This window comes from Polistes dominula, unplaced genomic scaffold (assembly GCF_049000335.1).
Source record: "Polistes dominula isolate Pdom_NZ unplaced genomic scaffold, Pdom_raw_medaka contig_18, whole genome shotgun sequence".
Classification (NCBI taxonomy): domain Eukaryota; kingdom Metazoa; phylum Arthropoda; class Insecta; order Hymenoptera; family Vespidae; genus Polistes; species Polistes dominula.
The window spans coordinates 2458864-2480000 of NW_028301164.1; the positions used below are offsets into that span (position 1 = coordinate 2458864).

At 29.3% G+C, this 21137-nt stretch overlaps 1 protein-coding gene and 1 long non-coding RNA gene across 4 annotated transcripts in view; one reads left to right on the forward strand and one right to left on the reverse strand.

Annotated features, from left to right (window-relative positions):
* The window catches only part of msn (serine/threonine-protein kinase msn), a 63299-nt gene that overhangs the window by 24030 nt on the left and 18132 nt on the right, over window positions 1-21137 (forward strand). For 2 of the 3 annotated variants that reach the window (XM_089178919.1, XM_089178921.1), the window contains exons 3-14: window positions 4628-4684; window positions 5475-5519; window positions 6282-6564; window positions 7056-7267; window positions 7445-7673; window positions 8241-8507; window positions 8577-8761; window positions 9555-9575; window positions 11289-11474; window positions 12018-12121; window positions 12865-12935; window positions 13707-13783. In XM_089178919.1, the coding sequence (XP_089035045.1) occupies window positions 4628-4684; window positions 5475-5519; window positions 6282-6564; window positions 7056-7267; window positions 7445-7673; window positions 8241-8507; window positions 8577-8761; window positions 9555-9575; window positions 11289-11474; window positions 12018-12121; window positions 12865-12935; window positions 13707-13783 (1737 nt within the window). The remainder of the gene's footprint in view (window positions 1-4627; window positions 4685-5474; window positions 5520-6281; window positions 6565-7055; window positions 7268-7444; window positions 7674-8240; window positions 8508-8576; window positions 8762-9554; window positions 9576-11288; window positions 11475-12017; window positions 12122-12864; window positions 12936-13706; window positions 13784-21137) is intronic. The other variant, XM_089178920.1, reaches the window with a different exon arrangement.
* On the reverse strand, window positions 1582-4620 carry LOC149030493 (uncharacterized). Its single transcript, XR_016178714.1, has 3 exons — window positions 4140-4620; window positions 2516-3441; window positions 1582-1821 (listed from the first exon to the last, which is right to left on the reverse strand). It is a non-coding gene; the product is annotated as an uncharacterized LOC149030493 (long non-coding RNA).

Genomic DNA, 21137 nt, shown 5'->3' on the forward strand with positions numbered 1-21137 from the left:
CTAAATCAATAAGCAGACGTGATGGCTCAGTCGCTAGAGTAACCGACTAGTGATCATGGGATCGTGCGATCGAATCCTCCTACCAGTCGCGAAAAATAAAAATTTTATTTTATTTTTACATTTTAAACTTTTATTTTCTTATTAGCAATTATTTAACATAAATATATGTTTTTAAGCACTTTTAATAAGCAAGTACGATAGCCCAGCGCTAGAGTGTTTGGCTATCAACATATAGATCGTAGGATCGACTCTTCTCGGTCCAGAAAATAAAATTTTATTTTATTTTAATTTTTAAGCGTGTGACGTCATGATGACGTAGTAATGCCGATCTGTTTGGCCACCAACTCGTGGTCTCTATGTTACTTATAATTATTTTCTGTATAGTAAGATTTTTATTATATTTCTTTTTTAAAATATAAATATTAAAAAAAAAAAAAAAAAAAAAAAAACCCCGCGTGCCACTTCCTCGCACATCATGTTCTCCTGTTAAAAATCTTGATTTTCGAGAAAATTTGGAAATTTTGTCGAAAAATTTATTTTGTAACAGGATCACATGATGTGCAAGGAAGTGGCACGATTTCGTCGATTCCTGGAAATGAGGTTTTTCGAAAATTCGGAAATTCTTGGAAATGAGGTCAATGAGGTCGAAAATTCTCGGAAATTGACCTCATTTCCAAGAATCGCCGAAATCTCGTGCCACTTCCTTGCACATCATGTGATCCTGTTACAAAATAAATTTTTCGACAAAATTTCTAAATTTTCTCGCAAAAATCGAGATTTTAATAGGATCACATGATGTGCGAGGAGATGGCACGCGCTATCTTTTTTTATGTGTTTTGAATTGAACTTTTAGGTGTTTTAAAAATTTTTATTTTTTTTTAGCAAAAAAAGAAATAAATATTTCCGTAATAAGAATTATAAGATAATTATTCTAAGGGGGTGGCAAAACTATTTTTCGTTGCCAAACCCTTCTCTTTGTACATTTATAATGTACAAATAATAATAGGAGGGTGGCTACGAGCATCGTGGCCAAACCACCCTTTTTATTATTTTCACCCTTTTAGCTAACGTCATTATGACATCGTCGCCGAAAATTTAATTAAATTAAAAATAAATTCCTGTTTTCTGGGACCGAGGAGGAGTCGATCTTACGATCTATGGGTTTATAGCCGAACACTCTAGCGTTAAGCTATTATACTTGCTTATTAAAACTGTTTAAAAACATATATTTATGTTAAATAATTGCTAATAAGAAAATAAAAGTTAAAAATTAAAATAAAATAAATTTTTAATTTTTGGACCGGGAGGATTCGATCCCACGAACTGCGAATTGGTAGCCGAGTACTTTAGCACTGAGCCACCACGCTTTCTTATCAGACCTGGTTATAAACATGTATTTATGTTAAATAATTGCTAACAAGAAAATAAAACTTACCTGCAATTTGAACGAGTTTGTATTTTTTTTTCTCTTCACATGTTTGGATTATTTTAGGGATTGGTTTTATAAAGTAGAAATAATTTAAACTAATTATTTGATTTATATTTAATTATATTTTATTAATTTTAATATCGTACAGAATGTTTTTTTTTTTTTTTTTACATTTCTTTTAAATTTGGATCTGATTTGTATGAGATATAAGATTTAATTTATATAAAACAATATATAAAACGTAATAGATTTTTCTTTATTAGTTGTCGTATGTTTATAATCCATTGGATGTCTTAGAATTTTCTTCCGGATGTCAGGAAACTCTTGAAGGTATTCAGATGTAATGGAAATTGAATATTTTTTCGAATCTCTTCCAATAGCATGAAGTTTATCTGTAACAAGAATATGCAATATACATAAAGTAAATAAAAATATTTAATATATATATATAAAAGAAGAGTAGTTTTTTTTGTATGTATAGGAGGACTGAAAAGTTTTGAGTCTAGCATGTAAACGGGTGTGTCATTCAATTTCCGATTGAATGAGAAGTTACATGTTATGCTAACAGGTGTTAAGAATGATTGCAAGGTTTGCTTTGAATGAATAAAACCTGTCCAAAGACACCAAACCACATATTAACTGTTTAATCCCTTGACATACAAATAAAATGGGTGGCGTTTAATTTTGAAATTTAATTAAATACATTGCTTTATAAAATTCAAATAAGGTTCATAATTAACACTATGCCGTCTGCAGATTTTAGACATGTTTCTTTTGTTTGACGCTAATTTTAATATATAATATATTTATTTTATATAAATAACATATTACAAAAACTATATAAAGATAATATATATAATATATATCTATTATTTAATATTTACTATAATCTAGTAAATAATATTTACTATACAGTATTGTAGGTAAATATATTATACAAATATATAATAGTAAATAATATTTTATTGGTAAATCAATCTTTGGTAAATATATAGTTATATTTTTGATAAATATATTACATAATATTAAAAATATAATGTACTATATTATTTAGTAAAGTAACATAAAAAAAATATTAACTCTTACAATATTGTGCAATTTTATCACTAAGAAAGAAGGAAGAAATTTTGCGGGACGACCACCTAATACGAACAAAAAAAAACTAGGAAATGTTAGGTTAGGAAACGTTTCTGAATATTCGTTGATTTTTCCTGAGAGAAAAATTCTGAGATAGAAAGAAAGAGATATTATGTTGGTGGATGCTTGCAACTGATTCTTTTTGAAAAAAGAGAGAAAGAATGAGAGAGAGAGAGAGAGAGAGAAAGAGAAAGAGAGAGAGAGAGGGTGTGAGAGAGTAAAAAAAAAAAAAAAGAGAAAAAGATGGTTGGTTGGTGGACGTAGTAGTAGTCTGGGCGTCTGCTAGCCGTATGTACTACACGCGTTGGGCTTTGTCGTGGAAAAAGGTTGAGTATAAAAAGCATGCGGTGACGCTTTTCTCTTTCTTCATCCCCCTCTTCATCTCTCTCTCTTTCTCCAATACTCTTCTCTTCTTTCTCTTCCTCTGGCTCCATTGGCGTGCAAAAATACGAAGGGGAAGGGTACACAAGTATACAGCAGCGTTTTGTTTCCTACCGAGTAAACCGTGTTGCGTTGGACCAAACTCATGGTTATATTCCATCCCCATATATATACATACACATACATCAAACAAATATATATATATATATATACGTACGATGCAGTAGCAGCAGCAGTAGCAGCAGCAGTAGCAGCCTACACAAGGTTTTGTCGTCAGAGGGGATGATTTAGTTGAGCCACGTTAAAACGACGCGTGGTCGTCGTTTTCCTTCGTTTCAAGTTAATGGCGAATTTGCCTCCACGAAATGGCGAGAATTTATTCCAATTTTGCAGATCTTATTTCTGTTTTTTTTTTCTACGATTTATGCCATTTTTAGAATTTCTCTTTATCTTTTTGTTTGTAGATATTTAATACGTTGATGATTACTGTTTGCCTGTAATTGAGTATACATATTTTATATTATATTATATTATATTATATATAGTAAGAACTAGCGATCTATATATTTTTATTAATCTTCTTTGCATTAATTTTTTAATTTAATTTATTAATAAAAATATTATTAAGATATCTATCTAAAACTATACCTTGTATTAAACAATATTGCACTTAGTTATATTATATTATATTAAATTGTATATAGCAGGCTAGCAACCTATATTTTTAATAGTATTGTTTGTATTAATTTTTTAATTTAATTTATTAATAAAAATATTATTAGCATATCTATTTAAAACTATATCTTGCATTTAAAGGAATTGTGCACTTAGTTATATTTTATTATATTGAATTATATTATATTATATTATATTATGTTATATTATATAGTAAGCTAGTAAACTAAATTTTTAATAATCTTCTTTGTATTAATTTTTTAATTTAATTTATTAATAAAAATATTATTAAGATATCTATCTAAAACTTTACCTTGCATTAAAGTATTGCACTCCATTCGAATACTCTGTAATCTTGTATCATAAAATCATAGTATAAAATAAAATGATTTATAGAGAAAATCAAAGAGAGAAAAAAAAGATAAATTGTGTGTCTTGAAATTTCGTGAAAATTTGGCTTTGTAATAGTTATTACTGAGCAAGTTAGTTCTTTAGTTACTTTAGCAAGTTGTAATACCTTGTTGTCGTGTTGTCGTTGGTTAAAAGTTCAACCAGTAAGAAGTTAGGATATCTACGTGTTTTCTCTCTTTTCCTCGGAGTTATATTCGCCGTTGTTTCAAAGTCAACCTAGGGAAGGAACTTTAAGAGAACTCGCGAAGTATAACTCGTTTCAAGTGCACGTACCGTGTTAAAAAGCAAAACGCATTTGTGATGCAACGCATCACCACACTACCACCATTACCATCACCACCAACCACGTTTGGTACCTTAAAACGTCACGCTTTTAATTACAACTTTAATCGACTTTTAATAACACGTAATACCAAACTCATATTCTTTAACATGAATTAACGTTCGACTTTAATTATAAACTTATTCCTTGAAATTGTTGAATTTCTTCTTTTTCATCTCATGTTATTTTTCTTTATTTCTATTCGATTTACTTTTAAGTAATTTTTTATTCCTTTTCTTACCTTCTTATTAACGTTCTTTGTATCTTTTCAGGGTCGACACACCAAAACGGGTCAGCTGGCGGCCATCAAGGTCATGGACGTCACAGAGGTAATTTTACTCGTTTGAAAACCGATCGGAAATACTTACTTACTTACTTACTTACTTACTTACTTATTTACTTACTCGTTTAATTCCCTTTGTCAAATTTAATCTATAAATATACTACCACTATCTAATATTTAATTAAAATCATTCATAACATGTGAGATGAAAATAAAATCATAAATTATCTTACAATAACGAAAGAAGATTTTTTCATGGATATAATTTCAATAAATTAATCAAATTAAATTATATTTCAAATTTTATTTTTAATTTGAAAATATTTCAATGATAGAAGAATTGAATGAACGCACAAACACACATACAAGAATCCTACGATTATTTATATCTGTAAATGAATTTCAATAATTTCTATATCATACAAATTGATAAATAAATTTTTAAATAATAATAATAATAATAATAATAATAATTAAACATACCGTTAAAAATATTAATCAATGTTCATAATATCTGTAAAACTCTTCATTGATTCTTTTTGTCTAAGATTTGAGTTGAGTTGGATCTTCTAACGTTAGCTTTTTCCCTATCTCTTTCTATTTTACATAGAAAGATTGTGTGCGTGTTCATCATCATCATCATCATCATCATCTTCTCTATTTTCATCTCCTTTTCTCTGTTAGAAGAGTCAATCTTGTAACACACGAGTAAATCTCGACTCTACTTACCTACTTAACGGCTACGAAACGGCATGCGGTTTTCTTACGGCCATCTACGCGTACTGGAATTCTCACATTCTCTACACGCCACTAATGGTAATGCTTTTTGTTCTTAGGATGAAGAGGAAGAAATCAAGCTGGAAATAAACGTATTGAAGAGGGTAAGCTTATTATATAAAACAACGATTATTATTATTATTATTATTATTCTTATTATTATTATCATCATTCGTATATATGGCGTTATGTTAATTGGAATAAAAAAAGAAAAATCTTTGTTGAACATTGAACACATGAAATGAACTTTTTTTTTTAAATATATTTTCTATTCTATTTTTAATTGTTATTATTGTTTTATTATTTTAATAATTATTAGTATTATTAAAATTTAAAATACAAAATTAAATTTAAAATATAAAATAAATACAAAATTAAATTTAAAATATAAAATAAATATAGAATTAAATATCAAATATAAAATAAATATAAAATTAATTTTAAAATATAAAATAAATACAGAATTAAATATTAAATATAAAATAAATACAAAGTTAAATTTAAAATATAAAATAAATACAAAGTTAAATTTAAAATATAAAATAAATACAAAATTAAATTTTAAATATAAAATAAATACAAAGTTAAATTTAAAATATAAAATAAATATATAAAATGAAATTTAAAATATAAAATATAAAATAAATATAAAATTAAATTTAAAATATAAAATAAATCTTATAAAATGAAATTTAAAATATTATAACAATTTAAATAATAATTATTATTATTTTAAAGTATTATTATTATTATTATTATTATTATTATTATTATTATTATTATTATGAATAATATTATTAAATTGTTTTGTTATATATTCGTACTTTTTTTCTTTTTTTCTTGTTTTTACATATTTTTGTTTACAGTATTCAAATCATAGAAACATAGCAACATACTACGGTGCCTTCGTGAAGAAGTCATCACCGGGAAAGGATGATCAGTTATGGTTGGTTATGGAATACTGCGGAGCTGGCTCCGTCACAGATCTCGTTAAATCGACGAAGGGTCAGAGCCTTAAGGAGGAATGGATTGCATATATTTCCAGAGAAATATTACGGGGTTTAAGTTATCTACACAGTAATAAAGTTATTCACAGGGATATCAAAGGACAGAACGTACTTCTAACTGACAATGCTGAAGTCAAACTTGGTATGCATTATTTCATTCCTTGTTTTTTTTTTAAGCTTACTTCTTATTTTTTATGATTTCTTCTTGATTTTTTTTTTATAAGAACAACAAGTAGAATTGTTTTATTTAATTTATTTAACCCCTTAAGAGAAAGAGAGAGAGAGAGAGAGAGAGAGAGAGAGCGAGTTGCACGCTCGAGGTTAACTCGCGCGACGTTGTATTCTATGCTACCATAAAAATGTGGATTAATTTTGTATTTTTTGTTAATTTTTTTTTTTTTTTTGCAAGGACAATGTTCTAAATTGTGTTTTTTTACATTCAAAAAAAAAAAAATTCATTTCAAAATAACTGTGCGTTAAGGAGTTAACCCCGTTAAGTTGCACGCTCGAGTTAACTCGAGCTACGTTGTATTACGTTGAGCCAAAATTGTTCCTTAAGGGGTTAAGATAATAATTTTGAAGATACGTGTTAAATAATAATAATAATAATAGGTATGTAATTTTTCGTTGCAGTTGATTTTGGTGTTAGCGCCCAATTGGATAGAACGATAGGCAGAAGGAATACGTTTATTGGTACACCTTATTGGATGGCACCAGAAGTAATAGCTTGCGATGAGAATCCCGACGCTACTTACGACAATAGAAGTGATCTTTGGTCTCTCGGAATTACCGCTTTAGAAATGGCTGAATCACAACCTCCACTTTGTGACCTCCACCCGATGAGAGTTAGTATTCTTTATTCTTTTTTTTTTCAAGTGATATTCCTTTAACGAGAAACGATTGAAATTGTAGTTAAATTATAAGAGACTAAACCTGTATTTTTGTATTATTACAAATAAAACACTGAATCATGTATTTTTAAATATACATATACTCTTTCTTACAAACAAACAAATTTCCAGGCATTGTTTTTGATTCCGCGTAATCCACCGCCTAGACTGAAATCCAAAAAATGGGCAAAGAAGTTTCATGGTTTTATCGAGACTGTATTGGTGAAGGATTACCATCAGAGGCCTTACACCGAACAATTACTTAAGCATCCATTTATAAGGGACCAACCAACGGAAAGACAAGTCAGAATACAATTGAAAGATCATATCGATCGTTGTAAGAAACGCAAACAGGAGAAAGGTATGTTTATATATATAATACAATAAAAAAGTCTTATGATTCAATCATATATCCTACATCAGTGGTTCCCAAACTTTGTTATCCTACTGCCCCCTTTCCAGAAGAAATAGTACTTAGGGCACCCTAGAAATTCATTTTACAAAAATTTGAATAGAAATTTTTTAATAGAAAATAGTATTAACACTTTACCGACCGCTAGGGTTCCAACAGCATATGCACGTCTGACCGACAGTTCAGCCGTAGATTCTACTAACAAACTTTTTATTGGATGCTAAATAAGATTCTAATAACAAATTACTGTTCATGTAATGATAGTGACTCTTTATCGCAATGTCAACCGATAACTAAAAGTTGATTAATAAATTTTTGTTCGATAAGCGTCGGTGACAAAAAAAAGCCTATTAATAGGCTAGCGGTCGTTAAAGTGTTAATGTTAATATTAATGTTTCTACCACCTCCCTGAATCGCTGTTGCACCCACTTTGGGAATCACTGTCCTACATCATTTTTAATCAAGCGTTATTGTTGTTGTTGTTTGAATTTAAATGAATTTTATTTGATATTATAGAAAGAGACGATTATCGATACAGCGGTAGTGAGAACGAGGAAGATGAGCCAGCATTGGCCGGTGAACCATCGTCCATAGTTCAAGCACCTGGCGGTGATACATTGAGACGTAATTTCCAACAAATTCAAGAAGGTCGAACGTTAACGCAAGACGTATCACCTCAAGCACCAGCCGGTGGTAAGGATAAACCAAATCAAAGTAGATCTCAACGGGAAGTACCAGAACCAGGTCCACCTGCGAGACCAGCCATTCCACACAGATTAATCGGTAAGGTGTTTTAATACTTTGTTCAATTATAATATCTATTTTTATTCTTATATATATTGATCATTGTAGTCGTGCCAGATCCACAGCCACCATCTCGACCATTACCACCAACACCTAGGGATGACCCACGACAATCTCACAAGGTCTCAACACCGCCCTCCAATCATCAGGCACCTTCTGCCGGCGGTGGGGGTAGCGGAGGTTCTGCTGGACAAGCCGCACCTCAAAGAAACAGTCACGTGTTTAAACCTATGGTAGGGATTTTTGTTCTAATTATGGATCAATATCGTTCCATTCCCTTTTCTACCTATCCCCTCCTTTCATCCCTTCCTAACTATTCCTATTATAGTTTCCTTTTTTCTCAATAACTTCCCGTCATAACTGTAAACCATGGTGAAGTAATTAAATATAGTATATATGTGTATATATATATATATATACATATTTAAAAAAAAGATATATATATATATATATAACAATATAGTAGAGAAGGCACACGCTGTCTTTTTATCCCTAATTTTTTTGTTTTTTTGTTGCAATTATGCTGTTTTCACTACGATCCAGCCGTATTATCTGTGAAATGCATAGTTCTCTCCTCTTATATCTTCCACTCTTTCTTTATCTATCTATCTCTTTTTCTATCTCTATCTCTATTTCTATTTATCTATGTACTTACGATACATATACACAGATACACATTATATGCATTTGTTTATTTTATATATATATATATATTTCTATATAGTATTATCTCCATTTATTGCACGCTAAAGTTTCGTTCTACTTGCTGTTACTGGCATTTAGGCGTGCACGCTGACAAGGATATACATATTTACCAATTATTATTACATACATATATATATATATATATATATATATATATATATATACTACTTACTCATTCACATTCTAATATATATATGTATATTATATACAATACATATTTGTACACATTTCACCAACACAATTTGTTTCAAGGCGCCTTGCACCCGAATTTGGAATGTATTTGGTTTTTGTTTTTTTTTTCCATGTTCACACGAACCGTAGCTGCCGCCGAGGAGGCCTGAGGTAAGAAAAACACGCACACCTATATTTTTTCTTCCTCTTTTTTTCTCTTACTATTTTTTTTTTCTTCATATTTCCACTCACCATATATAGTTAACTTATATATCCAATCAGTGGTTTTCTTAATATGTAATTTAATTAAAAAAAAAGAAAAAAGATATACATATATATATTTAAAAAATTAATTAACCAGTTAAATGCAATTTGCAATTTGCTATTTAATCAGTTAACTGTGATGATACAAATCCCTCTTTGAAAATTGTCTATCCAAATTGTGGTGCAAAAATGCAACATTAATTTTTTTAATATTTAATTCAATTAAAAAAAAAAAATAAATTAAAGAATAAATTAACCAATTAAATGCAATTTGCAATTTGCTATTTAACCAGTTAACTGTGATGATACAAATCCCTCTTTGAAAATTGTCTATCCAAATTGTGTTGCAAAAATGCAACATTAATTTTTGTAATATTTAATTCAATTAAAGATAAAAAAAAATAAATAAATTAAAGAATAAATTAACCAATTAAATGCAATTTGCAATTTGCTATTTAATCAGTTAACTGTGATGATACAAATCCCTCTTTGAAAATTGTCTATCCAAATTGCGTTGCAAACATGCAAAATTAATATAAAATATGTACATATTTATATGTGTACATATTACCTATTACCATTTTTCTAACATTTATATTCATAAATGACAGTTAACTGTTTAATAATTATATAAATACAATATAATATTAATACAAATATAAATACACTGATTGGTTATTAATTTTCCTGTATATGCACTAACTGTCTTTACTCAATACTTCAATATATATATATATACATATATAAATATACATATTATCTATCTATCGCTTGAGCACAGCAGCATTGTACTATTATACTTTACGCTTCACTCCAATCATTTTGACTGGATTTAAAAGCAAACTAATAAAACGAGTAAAATAATCGTACAATGTTCACAAGGCAAAACAAACAACACGTTCGTTGGTGTTTCGAGAATCGTCTTCGTCGTCGGCAGTGTCTCTCTCTCTCTCTCTCTCCCTCTCTCTCTCATTATGGAAAAGGGGTGGGAAAATGACCAAAAACGCTTTACATGCGTGTGGTTTCTAATTAATAATAATAATAATAATAATAATAATAATAATAATAATGAAAAGACAAAAAGTATGATTGTAAATACGTTCAAACGTTGTCGCTTTTTTAATCTAACGTTATATGTCATTAAATAGAAAAAAAAAAGGATTATATTTAATTCGAGTAACAAAAAATGGTCAAGCTTTTATTCTAACAATTATTATTATCATCATCAGGATCTTATTTTCAGAATTGAAATCATTTTGCTTATGATCATTATTACCTTCACTTTGTGTAAATAAAAAAAGAACAAAAAAATTGGAGTGTTCGCGAAACTCATGCTTTTATTTCTCTCATTCTGTCTCTCTTTCTCTCTCTCTTTCTATCTCTTTCTATTTCTCTTTCTCTTTCTCTCTCTCTCTCTCTTTCTCTCTCTGTCTGTGTGTGTTTCTAAACGCGCAGTGTACTCTTTTATTCCCAACAATTTTGTTCTGCGACCATTTTCTGCCTATTTTCTTCCGGCTTGGTGGTTTTGGCTGGTTGGGTGGCTTTTAGTATATCCTTTATCTCGGAGGTGTCTCGGAACAGTGACTAACGGGGTTGTGCGTGTGTGCGTGTGGGTGGTAGGACTTGGACATGCTGGCCGCTCAACTCAACGAGCTTGGTGTGTCACAGGGCCCCGAGGCCCCGCCTAGGCCCAACAGACAACATAAAGGCCCACCGGCTACGTCAACGTCTAATTCAGTTCAACCAGCGAGCGCTAATGATCAAAACAACAAACAGATGCAACAATCTTCCAGTATACTAGATCAAGTAAGCCTTTCCTAATTCGCGTGATCAACAGTTATGATGATGATGATGATGATCATCATCATCATCATCATCATCATCATCATCATCATCATTATGATATGATAATGATAATGATAATAACAACGATGTGTATTATATATATATATATTTGGGTATATTATATTTATACATTTTTTCTATGTTCCCCTATATTTGATTCCCCTTTTTGAATATTTTTACTCATTACTATCTTCTTCTCTTTACAAATCACACCCCCCCCCCTCAACCTACATGTATATTTCCTATATCTTTACTATTACTATTACTAGTACTACTATTACTCGCTTTATTATCGTTGACCTCATCCTCTTCATGCTAGAGTATTTTACAGCGTCTTGTGCCTTGTACAAAAAACAAAAAAGAAATAAAAAAAAAAAAGAGAGAAGAGAAAAAAGGTAAAAGAAAAGAATGTTAACGAGACGTGCTTATGAAAAAGAAAAGATTCCTCTTAGAAATGACTATGATATTGAGAATTAAAGTATTATTATTTTTGTATAATTTCAGGCACTGTCGATTGAGAGTGACAGCGACGACGATCTTGAAGATGCTGGTAGTAACAATCTAAGGAACGATGGTACACTTCTTGCTAGCGATCCACCTAAACCTCTGTAAGTAGGATATGTTAATTTATAGAACATTATAACTCTTATAGCTCATAAAATAATTATTACCTAACTGGGTCATGTTCACGTTCGTTTCTAAAAAAAAGGAAGGAAAAAGAAAGAAGGAAAAGAGAAGAGAAGAAAAGAAAGAAAAAGAAACATGAAAGTTATGATAGAGAGAGGGGATAAGTGGTAGGAGGGGTTGGATTCGTATCATTAACGTCAAGTGGTAGAATAATTATTATGACTGTAATGAAATTGTCAATTTTACCAGGTGTGTGGTTGTGTGTGTGTGTGTTTCTTTTTCTTTTTTTCTTTTCTCTAATCTACTTTGTTTTATTTTTTCAAATGAAAATTAATATTATTTATATTTCGTTTCATCTTTCATCATGTGTGTACGCCAATCATCATCATCATCATCACCATCATCGTCATCATCGTCATCATCGTTATCACCATAATGCAACCCCCGCCCGCCCGTCCGTGTGCTTCTCTTCTTCGACATACGCTTTTATATGGGGGTGTGCCGTTAATCGTCGGGGACTCTTCTTCTTTCATGGTCTCTCTCACAACAATTATTCCTCCCCAACGCATATCATCGAATATATACGTCATCGAACAAAAACCGCAACCACCATCAACAACCACCACCACCACCACCAACCACCCCATCGTTATGTTTAACATCGATCTCTACGGTACGGCACGTCTGATTTACCTGCGGCAGTCCCGAATTTTTCTCCTTTCAGGCCATCCTCGGATTCATCGTCGTCATCCTCGCACAATGCTCAGAATTCCCATCACGAAGGTAAGCCAAAAGGTAGGACATCGTCGATTAAACTATTATTTCATAATTTATAATTTATAATTTTTAATTTTCTTTTTTTCTTCTTCTAATGTTTATTTAATTTTTACTAAATTTACGAGACAAATTGATAATAAGATACGTTTTTTTATATCTTTTGCTGGAAATTGGAAAGTTGTATTTTTATTTATAATAATAATTAATAAAAATAAAATATATAATATATTTATGTAAATATAATTGTAATATTAATGTTTACATAAATAAATTATATATTATTATAATATATTAATATTTTATATTTTATATATATATATTTATATTATAATATTAATAAATTATATTAATATATATATATATATATATATATATATATATTATATTTATGTAAATGTAATTTACATAAATGTATAAATTTATAAAAAATTTTACATTGAAAATATTTAATTTTAAAATAAAAAATATAACTAATTTATTTTTAATTATATAAAATATTTCAACAAAAATTTTATCATATAAAATATAAATATATATAATGAATTTTAAAATATACAAATTGTCTATCTTGTTAATTAATTTCAGGCACTTGTCGATTGATTAATTTAAATAATAAAACAAAATCATGTTAATTTAATTCAATTACGATAAATATTTAAGCTCGTTAATAAACACAAGTATACTTATTTAGAATTCAATTTTGAAATATATGAAAGAATATCAATTAGAAAATAATTGTTAATATTAATGTATATATTTGATTTAATTTGTATTTAAAACTTTTTCTAGGTGGTGCACCAAATCGACCATTACCACCAACGCCAGATGAGGAAGAATCCGGTGATCGTACACTAGTCATGAAACGAGTGAGTACAATTTTTTCAAGTCAATTGTGCAAGCTAACAAAATACCACCCTTTACGTAGCCTATACATACATACATATATATGTATATATATATATATATATATATATATATATATATCGATCTATGGACAGAGCTACTAATAATAATTATAACGGTACAAATTATTAATATGTTAATATGTACATTGAGTGTATGTGGAACCTATACATTTGTTCTATGTAATATCACGTTTTTTGGTAGATTGCGCAAACCGTTCGCGATCTTTTTTTTTCGTACGAACGAAATCCCCATAGATACGTTTAAAACTCGTTTTCTTTTAAAATAACCATAACAATGATTAAATTATACAAATTGTTCTATTCTTCCATATCAGTAGTATTAAGGAAGTAAAAACAAAATCAAATACAAAATCAAATATAACAATCCTGTAAATGTTTATGCAATTTCGTACAATGCGACAACGCATTTTTTTTTTTTTTTTTTTTTTTTCTAACAAAAATTATCATCATTGATTCATCGTAATTTCAATATCTTATCTTACGTTAATATTTTACATTTAATAAATAATCAAACACAAAGTCTTCCTTTTTCCTTCGTACGAGAGAAAAGAAACAAAAAAAAAAAAAAACCGAACGGACGAATTGCGTGGTGGCTCATACGTTTTTTATTTTAATTTTTTTTTTTTTTTTTATTTTCTTGTTCTTTCTGCACCTATCTCGTACATTGACTGATATCCGGAACTAATTCAATGGTGTATCTATATATATATATATGATCGTTCGCTGAATCAACCCCTTCAGCCATATGTTCATGATCAATGACTCGCCGTGACTGAAAACCTTGTACGTTGAAAGAAAAAAAAAATTACTGTGGTGCATTGCCTTGTGTCTGTACTTTTGTCGCTGTCGTACGGTATCCACCCTCAACACCTCACCCCCACACCCCCACCCCAATCACTCTATCTCTCTTCACCCTGCACCAATCATACACGATCGATAAATACATTTCACCATCGTAGACTATGCTGCACCGATGGTGGAGACTTCCCTTAATCAACCTAAACACGCGAATGCTTTCTTTAATACATCCTACACACGTACACACATATATAAATATGTATATATAAATATATATACATATATATATATATATATAAACACACAGGGAGAGGTTAATAATACGATCTAAGACTATTTCACGCTAATCTTCTGGGTCTTTATGGGTTTATTATCTTTGTTTCTTTTTTTCTTAAAGTAGAAGATAAAGTGTGTTGTATACGTAAAGTAGATGATAAAGAAAGAACGAAAGTAAGAAAGAAAGAGAAAGAAGGAAGGAAAGAAAGAAAGAGAGGAGAGAGAGAGAGAGAGAAAGAGAGAGAGGGAGAGATAGATAAAGAAAGAAAGGAAGGAGTAAAAGAAAGGATTAAGAAGTTCAATTGAGAACTTCACCACCGGTTAGCAAGTATAGTCGGTCCTTTCAGTAAAATGTCGTTTACATATATCCACCCACCACTACCACTACCACCCAAAAAAAAAAAAAAAATCTCCAGCACAATCTCTTCTCACCTATCACATTGTTATTATCGCACGTATCTTTTTTTCTTGTTTTTTTTTTCTCTGTCATCGTACCATTACCCTCGTCGCCGTGCGCGCCTTTAGAAACTTAGTCAGACATCAGACGATCGTGCAACGGCTAGCGACAACCGCCGCTCAGAGATAGACGAGCAGCTCCTTCTGAAGGAGTGGGACTTCACCCGCTTCTTTCAGGGTTTTAACGAAAGGTTGGATAAAATGAAACAGGAGCAGCACCAGCAGCAAGATGCTGCGACATTGGCGGCGGCATCGGCTACGGCGACGGTGACAACGGCGGTTGGTTCGAGCAAATCCGGGAGCGATGAACGTTCCTCTTCTTCTGGTGAAAGAACGCTTAAGAGGCAGGAGCAGTTAGCACGTAGGAAATACGAGCACCATCACCAACAACAACAACAACACCACCAGCAGCAGCAGCAGCAGCACCATCATCACCAGCAGCAGCAGCAGCATCATCTTCATCAACAACATCAAAAACAGCAACAACAACAACAACAACAACAGCAGCAACAGCTTAAAGCTGTTCACAGACGACAAGAAAGCGACTCGAAAGTTGGTAACACGTCGAGCGCGTTCGCCCGCGCATTTCGTCGTGAAAATTCCGATTTTTCCCATCAACGAGGCACTCCGCTTATCTACAAAAATCGGATTCCTCAAGGTCTAGCATATTCGCGAGCGGTAATCGACGTGGCAGCGAGATAAGCGTAGCAGGAATAGTCGGTAAGAAGGGTAACGGACTTAATACCGGTGAGCCCGTTCTCACTGACTTCTCCTTTGGACGTGACGGGCCCCAAAGGCCTAGGAGAGAAAAAACAGAGAGCGAAATCGTCTTCGGTAACAGGCACGAGGCGAGGAGACTCGACTTCGGGCGCAATAAAGACGATACTACAAGGAGACGCAGTTGTAGACCTTCAGATGCGGCCCTGGCCGTGTCGGATGACGCCGGAACGATTAAATCCACGGCCAGTACAACGGCTAGCGAGTACAGCCCTGTTGTCACCCAGGTCAGTCCCACCTGCGAGTCCTGCCTGTGTGCTTGCCTGAACTCTTCTACCAAAACCACCACCCCCCATTATATTCCAAAGTCAATTCGACCCTTCCGATATAATAACCATCACCCTCATTTTCTTCTTATTCATCGTCATATTTTTCCCTTTCAACAAATTGACCTTATAACCCTCCTCCTTGACCTTCGTATACTGTTACTACTACTGTTATTACTGTTACTACTATTACTATTATTACTGTCCTTAACCCTTTCCGGTGTCTATCGATATTCGATTTATACGTATTTATATACCTTCCCTTCGTTTCGTAGTTAATTTTTTTAATCATTTTTTATCATATTTCAACGCCATCTTCATTTATATAAATATTGTAATTACAATAACGAAGTTTATATTTTTATTGTTATCTCCCCTTTGAGTATTGTCGATCGATTCGATCATCAATTCGAACAACTCTATCGTACCCTTTTTTTTTTTTTTTTACTATTAGGTGCATCTTGATCATTTCTATCTTTTATTTTAATAACATATATTATTTATTTGAAGTAAAGGATAAGGCTTGGATAATTATTAAACGCATATAGTTGTTGCAATTTAGAAATAAATGTTTAGAATATTATTTAGGATTAATTCGAGACGATTATTGATAGACACCATAATTCCGCATTGACAAAATCATTCCTTTTATTATTTATTTTTTTTTTTTTATACATTTTTCACTTAATTTATTTATAATTTCCATTATCCAAAATCCCAATGGCATATTATTATTATAACGTTCACTATAGAAGGCTAGTCAGCTACCGCTCGAGTTTTAGGCGCATACTACTACTACTACTACTACTACTACTACTACTACTACTATTATTATTACTTATTATTTATTATTATTAATATTATTACTATTATTATTATTATATAATTCCTATGTACTACCAACCCCTTACCCTAACTCTGATCCCATTATATATAAATATCATCAAAGTTGATTTTTTCACAGTTTTGGATACAAGTAGCAGCGAGATATACTATATATATAATTAATATTAGTGCTACCAGTGCTATTAACTATTAATACCAGTATTATATCATCTAACTATCGCTACTACCTTCTCTATTTAAAATATCAGTAGATTTTCTATGATAATTCATTTTAAGATTCTTCAACGAATCTTTGAAGAGTAATTATAGATATTTTATAACGATTATGTTATTTAATTAATAACTATTGTCATTAACTAATAATACTACTACCACCATCACCATCACCATCATTACTAAATACTATTACTATTATTATCACTATTACTATTAACTAATATTTCCAATTTTTCTTATTCTTTTCTTCTTTCATTTTTTGTTATCTTCTTTTCTACGATCTATATTTACTTACACTACAATATTGCTTAGGAGAAAGGAAGTCTTACGCTGCTAATACTATTCCTAAACATCCCCTCCCCCCTTTTCTCCCCCCATGCCTATTCATTGATCTTTGTGAAAAAGAAAAAAAAAAGTATCAAAGAAACCATACGAATTTTTTATTTTAAAGTATGAGCACCGAATTATAAATTAATTATTTATTACAGTCATTTAATTATGACGATTTATGGTATTTATGATTCTTAAGAATCTTTTTCTATTTTATTTACAAAAAAAAATTTATTAAATTTTAAAATATTAATTAAAACCTTTAAATTATATTATATCGTCTATTTAAATGTCATAATTTATATATATATAAATATTTAACTTAAATTAAATTAAATTTTTATATATATATATATTACTATATTATTAAATAATATTAAATATTAAAATATGAAAAAATAAAATATTAAATTAAATTAAATTAAATTTTTATGTATATTAAATTTTATATATATTTAAATTAATTTTATAAAAAAAAAAAAAAACACACAAAAGGTGCATTCACAAAAAACAATCCAATCCGCTTTTACAATAATCCTGTTTTTATTTTTTATTTTTGGATCCTTTTCGATTTTAAATTTGACCAATTCAATTTCCTAATCTCGAATGTGTTAAAAAAAATTTTTTTAAAACAAACGAAATAAAATAAAGATGGTACGTTTAAAACCGTGCACCAAAACCACCACCGAGTCCTTTCTTCAGTGACGTTTGTTACGTGACTACTTACTACTACTATCATTCCCCTTGTTGTAAGTGCCTGGACGCAGGATTAACAGCATGGAATTTGTCTTGAGGGCTAGGGGAGGGTTATGGGAAAATATTTGATTCGTCTCGTCTCTTCAGATCAAAACCATACATGGGTTATACTTTGAACAAATTCAGAGATTATGTGGTACAATGCTTTCATCGCTACTACTGCAAACAACAAAAACTACCCTCATCGCAACGACACGTCGCGGGATTGGTTTTTGGGGGATACAAAAATTATTGCTATAAACATAAAAAATAAAAATATAAAAAATTGCATATAATATTTATCATCATTTAAAAATAAATTTATACGTTATTGTTACGTATATATTTGTTTTTTAAATAATAATACTGTTCGTTTTTCGTTTAATATTTTTTAACGTTGCAAATTTAATTTAATTTAATTTAATTTAATTTAATAATAAAATTTGATTATTAAATTTGAAATTTGTTATCACAATTAATTAAATTAAAACAAAATGTATTATTTTAAATAATTAATATTAATATTAATTGTATAATAAATATTAATATAATATAATATAATATTAATTTATTATAATTAAAAAATTTTTAATTACAATAATTTAATATAATAATTAATATACATTTATTATAAATATAATAAATACTAATTTAATTATTTAAAATGAATAATATTGCAATATTATTTAAAATTATTAACAAATAAATTATTTTAATTTGATTAATTTAATACAAATTTCTTAACATTGATTTCTTTCATCCTTTTTTTTTTGTTTTTTCTTTGTTTTTTTTTTTTTTTTTAAATTAAATTACTAAGATCAATGAAATTGATAATTTAAAATCATCAAAAAATAATTTAAACACATTACATGTATCTCATTCTTTTTAATTTTCTTAATTTTCAATTTAAGTTTCTTTTTATTATCTTTAATACTATAATATAATTAATAACAAAATATGTATTTAATAATGAAGATAAATTTTTGCAACGTTAAAATAATGCTTCGGTTGTAGTAATTTTACAAAGGTTTCGAATGGAGGAATAATTTTACAAAACTTATCGAGAGAAATTTCAGAAAAAAAAAAAAAAAAATAAAAGAAAAGAAACAAACAAACTAACAAATATTTTAAGGCTTGTAATTAATTGTGCTTTTTATTATTCGACAAATCGTCGTCATCTTCGTCATCGTCGTCGTCGTCGTCGTCGTCCTCGTCGTCTCTTGGCTGTATGGGTTTAATTAATTAATTAATTAATTAATTAATAATTAATATTTCTGTGACTAACTGTGATAATGACGTTCTTTTTTATTTACACTTCGATTAATAATCGCTCAAATTGTTTGTTTATATTTTAACAAGATCCAGACCATAATAATTAATATTGTTTTTCAATCAAAATTATTTGATCAATATGTTTAAATCGTATATAAATAATATTTGTTCAATAATTATTCATTTAATTTAAATATTAATAGGTAGACGAAATTGTAAATAATTTCAATGTGTATTTCAATTAATATTAATTGGTCTTGATCTTGTTATAAAAATATTCTTCGAGCTGCTATACAATAACAATTTACTAACAAAATGCAAAAACAAATTCATATATATATATAATAACTAAATATTAATCGTATATTTAAATATTTTATATAATAGAATTCAACGATCTTCAAAGATATACATACATTCGTACAAAAAAAAAAAAAAAAAAAAAAAAACAAATAATACCAAAATCATCCTAATATTAAAAAAAAAAAAAAAAAAAAAAAAAAAACGTACAATCCACACTTTCCTAAATTCCTATTAATATTTTCTACCATAAAAATTCAATGATAACACACAGAGATCATGGATTATTGATCATTATCTCAACATGATCGAACTGTCGAACGAGTGTGGGTGACACTTTGTATATTTTTTTTTAACTACAAAAAGAAAAAGAAAAAAGAATTCATCTCGAATCAAAAGCTACGAAGAGATCAACCAAGTACGACGATCCTTTTCTATATTTTCATCTTCCTTCACCATCATCATCACCATCATCACCACCAACCCTCACCCCTCCTCTAAAACGAAGAAAGTAATAAAGTAAAAGAATGAAAGAAAATTAATGATGTTCGAAGTGTTTTTGCGTGTGTCTCTTTGTGCTAATAAATTTAAACAGCAAAAAAAAAATAAAATAAAATAAAATAAATAAATAAAAATAATAAACCATTCGTCTTGGAAAAGTGCTGGCTGGCATGGTCGTGAATTGATTGAGAAAAAAAAGAAAATATACAAAAGAATTAAAGATAGATACACGTTGAAATAAAAATGGTGTATCATCTCTTTCATGAGAGTAAAATTAAATGGAGGGGGAGGAAAAGTTATTCATAATGAGAAGAATTTTGTTAATTAAAATTGAAGAAGAGGAGATCTACTGAAAAAAAAAAAAAAAAAAGAAAATGAAGGATCAATTTTCAGAAGGACCATACAATTGGGGAATTAATAATAATAATAAAAAAAAAATAAATAAATAAATAAATAAATGAAAGATAAAAAATAGAACAAAAATAAATTAATGAAAAAGAGAAAAAGAGAAAGAGAAAGAG